General features: G+C 41.4%; 1 protein-coding gene across 1 annotated transcript; it reads left to right on the forward strand.

Annotated features, from left to right (window-relative positions):
- The first annotated feature begins 419 nt into the window (after positions 1 to 419).
- LOC138016541 (trace amine-associated receptor 13c-like) lies at positions 420 to 2403 on the forward strand. The gene has a single exon (XM_068863708.1). The coding sequence runs from the start codon at positions 461 to 463 to the stop codon at positions 1490 to 1492; it is 1032 nt and encodes a 343-aa protein (XP_068719809.1). The 5' UTR covers positions 420 to 460; the 3' UTR covers positions 1493 to 2403.
- Positions 2404 to 5721: the final 3318 nt, after the last annotated feature.

The following is a 5721-nucleotide window of genomic DNA, read 5'->3' on the forward strand; positions in this document are numbered from 1 at the left end:
ATCACGAAAAAGATCGTGTATTTCATCAACCAAGCGCGTCATTTTGTTATTCCCGTCTGGGATACTACTCATTCTTCCTCTGACTGACACCTGAATTTTCTGATTCGTAGTTTATCTATGAATCTGTGTCTGTGATGACATGGTAACGCCTTGCGTTTATAGAAATGTGACGGGCTAATCCTATCACTGACTGGGCCCAGGTCCCATCTTGCTTGGTCAATAAAGAAATATCAGTGTATGATGAACACTACGATCGGGAAAACTGTGAAGGACAAAAAACATCAGTGACAGAAACGAAATCAAAGCGGCAAATATTCTTTTTCTTGCCTTTTCTCTTTCAATTCGCAATCATCTTAATTAATTTGATTTGTTTAATTGCAATGTTTGATCAAGAATAAAAAGGTGACTACTCCCGTTAATGCAAAATTCAATTAACCAGCTGTTTTCGTGGAAACTTAACATGTGTCAACTGGAAAATAAATATCCCTTTCTTCTTTCACGGGGGCATCAATTCAAAAAAGAAAACTCGTTGTCAAGATATTTTATTTGGTACAAGATGGAAAACATCACTGCTTCGAATTTAACAAACATTACCAACAATATTTCCATTTCAAATGTTGCACACGAGAAGACTCAAGATGAATCAAGCGTGATTTTGTACATGGTAGTCGTAGTTACTAACATCATCGCTTGTCCTTTCACAATTGTACTAAACGTGTTGGTGATAACTGCTGTGAAAAGAAGACCAAGACTTCAGACCAACGCGAACATTACTTTATCTTGCTTAGCAGTGACTGATGCATTAACAGGTCTAACAGCACAGCCCTTTTGTGCCCTGTGGCACATGTTCTGGATACTTGGTGACAACTGTGTTGCTCTTTATGCTGTTTTCATATATTCTTTTACTTTTCTGGCTCCATGTTCCCTTCTTCATCTTGTGATGGTTGTTTTTGAAAGACTGGTGGCAATCAAATTTCCATTTAGATACCCTTTTATTGTAACAACACAAAACATTAAGTTGGCGGTTTTATTTTGTTGGAGCTACAGTGTATTATTTTGTGTGGTGTTGAGGCTCGGTAATGGCACGACGACGTTAATATCTTTGTGGGCTGCCCATGTTCCTGTTTTCAGTTTTATTTTTATATTCTTTTCTTATGTTATTCTTTATTTTGAGACACGAAAACACCAACGAAAGATCAAAGCTCAACAGCTTCCGCAAGAAGAAGTGGAAAGATTCGTGAAAGACAACCGAGCGCTTAAGACAACTGCGTATGTCGTCGGTTCAATTTTTTTGTGTTTGCTACCAGCGTGTGTGTATTATGTGTTTAGGAGTTTTGGAATTCATGTAGTTGGGATATCATACCTAGTAGTTCTGCGCACTTTTCTGATGCTCAACTCGTTTCTTAATCCATTAATTTATTTCTGGAGACAAAAGGAAATGAGGAGGTATCTGTTCAGATTCTCTATCGAAGCTGTACATACTTCTAACTGAAGAACTTTTCCATGTTCTTTCCACGCTTATGGTATTTCGTGATTCACATTTCATAATACAATTGTGAAGAACGCGAAAGTCTTTAAAAAGCTACTCATGATACCAAAGATTCTCAAGGAGAGAAAGAGAGATAAATGTCGACAACGACTGCGTTTTTGACCAGAGTAAATGTACTCAGCAAAACATACCTTCAGAGCAACCTTTTAACATGCAATGTCTAATGCAATCATCCAACGAACAGAGACGCAAAGATAACCGAAGCCAAGAGATCGGAGCAAAAAAGGACCAGACCACACGAGATGTGAAAAGAACTTTTCTCTCATCGTCAGTAAACAGAGGCTTGTACTTCATAGCACCATAGATGGACTCCCCATAATTCACTTTTCATGTGGATTTTGTTGTGGAGTCTTTTTTAAGGTGTTATCTTGATAGTTTTAAATACGTTTGTTTTTTTTTTCTTTTTAATTTGCCAAATTGATATACACTCATTGTTCCTTTAGAGTCTTCCAGCCGTGTTTGCTCAGCAGCCAAACTCGGGATGCGTCAAGAATCGTTAAAGGGCTAAATCATTAGTTTTCGATTCGTACCATGTCTCAGTGCAACTTCGTAATAAAGACATGTCCAAACGTTGCGCTCAAATATGTGGAGGTGACCAAATAAACATAAACCCTAAACATGTTTTATCAGATTCAGCCGCGAAAATGTCAAGACTTTGTCAGAACACTGGTAAACAAAAGATGTTCAAGGAAAAACGAGCGAAAATTATAAGCAAGACAAGCAGAATGGAACAAAATAAATATATGAATCGTGTTCATCATCGTCAAATATATTAATTAAGCATCGTTCAGGAATAGATGATAGCAGATAATCTCTGCTTTCGGAAACAAATCGAGCCATCTCATTGTCCCACAGTTTTATTTCCTTTCTACTTTAAGCATACTGAGAAGTTCCTTTGAGCACATTCTGCGGTATTTCAGAGAATTAACTACTTTATGACACTTTTTATGCAAGCACCTTTTGAGGAAGAAAACCTATTTAATTTATTTCTTTCACTTTCCATTTCAAGTTACAATCATTTTATTGTCACTTGTTTATGACAATGCATGACTTGTAAGCACGCTGTTGTAATGCAAAATTCCATTTAGAAGCTGTTTCCGTCGCAAGTGAACTATGACGACCGGAGTCGACGTGCTAACAAAATGCTTCCTCGACGAAGTGTGTCAATTAAAGTGGAACAACGATGGCAAGAATTAACAAACAGCACCAAAAACATTTCCGACATTTCAAACGTTATACGCGACATCCAAGCCCCGGGGGGGGGGGGGGTGGGGGGAAGGGACCACCATATGTTACGAAAAATAGTATTGCGTGAAAAGCGTTACTGTCTAGAACCTTTGCGAGAGTTCGTAGTTTGTTTATATTTAGGTTTGTACGTAAGCGTTTCTAAGTCGATGTGTTTTGTAATCTTACTATAATTAGATTCATTACTAATTTAGAAAGTTCTAGAAATTTATTGTCAGAGTATATAAGTAGACGAGTACAAGCGGAGTGTTTTTCTAACTAGTTTTTCACAAGCGAAGAGAGTTGGCGTTGGCCGAGTTTAGTCAAGTGTGACAGAAGCTGTGTGCATTCAAGTTGGCGGAGGCCGTGTAAGTTTGTCGAATACGAGTTGTTCAGAGTTTTACTTCGTGGAAACTACGTTCATTTTGGAATAAATCTTCTTGTTGTTGTTCCGACAACCCTGCGTTCAGTTTAGTTTGCAAGCTACCTTTCCTCAAAACACACGAACTCGTAACATTGGGGGCCTGTCCGGGAGAGTAATGTCGCGATTGATTGATAGGACAAACATACGTGTCCTATTTACATTTTTGCAGTGGGCTCGGACATCAGCATACTAAGGGCGCCGATGGCAGCCGCTATCAGTCCATTTATGAGCCCACTGAACCCTCCCAACACATGATGAGTGATGATGTAAGTGAGTGATGAAGATAGGCCACAACACCGGGAACCACGTCCCCTACTCTTTTCGAATAGTGTGTGGGTTCTTTAACGTCCCACAGTGTTATATGTGAACAAGGTTTGTGAGACGGGACCTCCGGTTTATTGTCCTTATCCGAGAAGACTTGAAAGTCTAATCATTTGCAGATGTCATTACAAAGACAGCACTTTCTCCTCAGTTATTTAAAGACCCTGAGTGTTGGTCCGGCCGGAGTTGAACTCACGACCTCCCGCGTGACAGCCCGGTGCTTAACCAACTGAGCCACCGGTGCGCGGTGAGCCACCGGTGCGCGGTGGAATTCATTTGTTTGCTGACTACAGAAACCAGGAAAGGACAATTCAAGAAGGAGTTACAGAAAAAGTAAGAAGAACTGTGCAGGAGAGTATATTGTGTTTTTGCTGTGGAATACTGCTATGGAAATGGAAAAGCTTTTGCAGATGGGAAAAGAATTTGGATTGGAAGGAGCAAAGCTGCTCGAGTTTGTAGAGAAGCAACAAAAGTTAGAACAAGAAAGAAGGAGGGAAGAGGAAGAAAGAGAAGAAAAACGCAGACAATTAGAACAAGAAAGAAGGAGGGAAGAGGAAGAAAAAGAAGAAAAACGCAGACAATTGGAGGAAGAAAGAGAAGAAAAAAGGAGGCGGTTTGAAGAAGAAAAGGAAGAGAGGCGTCGATTACTTGAAGAAGATAAAAGAAGAGAAGACGAAGAGAGAGAAACTAGGCGACAAGAACGCGAACTAAGAAAATTGGAGATGGAAGCCGAACTGTTGAAACAAAAAGAGGCTATTGAAGCTGCAAAAAGAGAACACGAGATGGAGATTGCGCGGTTGGCTGTGGAGAATGCTGACGGGCGTCCTGAAGTGAGAGAGGATCGGGCTAAGGCACCTAAACTCCCCTCATTTGTTGATGGTAAAGACGATTTGGACGCGTATTTGCAGAGGTTCGAGAGATTTGCGGAGACAGCTAAGTGGAAAAAAGATGGATGGGCATCGAAGCTCAGTGCTCTGTTGTCTGGACGGGCACTAGAAGTGTATTCACGTCTATCGGAGGACGCAGCTAAGGATTATGACAGGGTAAAGATTGCGTTAATGAAGAGATATGACCTTACCGAAGACGGCTATCGTCGAAAGTTTAGAGCATCCAAACCAGAAGTCGACGAAAGTCCGGAGCAGTTTATTGTGCGACTGGACAGATACCTGTTACGTTGGCTAGAGCTTTCGGATACTGCGCGAACCTTTGATGGTCTTAAGGACTTGATCGTGAAAGAACAATTTATTGACTCTTGCCCTAAGGATTTGGCAATTCACTTGCGAGAAAGGGCACCTGAGACTCTAGCAAAGATTGCGAAGATCGCTGACCAGTACTTGGAGGCTCATGGTAAACATTTGTTCAGCTCAGCGAGCAGAAAGCCAACAGTGCAGCCTGAGAGGGACGAAGCCAAGAACATGCAGATTAATCCACCGGCTCTGCATTGCTTTCAGTGCAACACCCGAGGTCATAAAGCTGTCAACTGCCCAACCCTAACAAGAAAGTGTTTTCTATGTGGTAAGCAGGGTCATGAAGCTAGAAACTGTCGATCAGGTGGACGCAGATCCGGGGGACAAAGTAAGGATGGTAACCCTGTGCAGCGTGGTCAAGTAAGTGCCAGTTGTCTAGTTCAGCCACCTGAGGTTAAACCTACTGATGAAGAAATTAAGGCCTGTATTAAAGATGATAAGTTGCTGATAGCCTGTGGTAAGAAGATTCCATTGTTGAGTAGTGCTTGTGTTGAACCGTTGACTGGAGTGAGAAGTAAAATGCCTGTCGTGAAAGGTAGAGTTGGAGAGAAGCCTGTTGACGTCCTGAGAGATACTGGTTGTAGTGGAATTGTAGTAAAGAGGGACCTTGTGTCTGAGGATCAGTTTACTGGAGAATTTAATGTTATGCTGCTCATTGACAATACGGCAAGGAAAGTTCCCATCGCAAAGATTGATGTTGATACACCTTATCTCAAGGGCCAGGTGGAAGCGCAGTGTCTTCCCGATGCTGTTTATGATTTAATTATTGGTAATGTGCCAGGCGCAAGAGCCGCTGACGACCCAGACCCAAGCTGGCAAGTTCCTGTACAAGAAGCTTGTGCTGTAACCACGAGAAATCAAGCTAAGAAAGCTGGAGAACATATTCCGTTGAAGGTACCAGATACCAAAGAAAGTCCCGTAGTTGATAGAGAAAAGCTCAAGCAAATGCAGCGTGA

Source organism: Montipora capricornis, chromosome 9 (genome assembly GCF_036669925.1).
Source record: "Montipora capricornis isolate CH-2021 chromosome 9, ASM3666992v2, whole genome shotgun sequence".
NCBI lineage: Eukaryota > Metazoa > Cnidaria > Anthozoa > Scleractinia > Acroporidae > Montipora > Montipora capricornis.

Excerpts from the sequence above, each read along its gene's own strand:
- LOC138016541 (XM_068863708.1), top strand. The coding sequence starts at position 461 with ATGTGTCAACTGGAAAATAAATATCCCTTTCTTCTTTCACGGGGGCAT.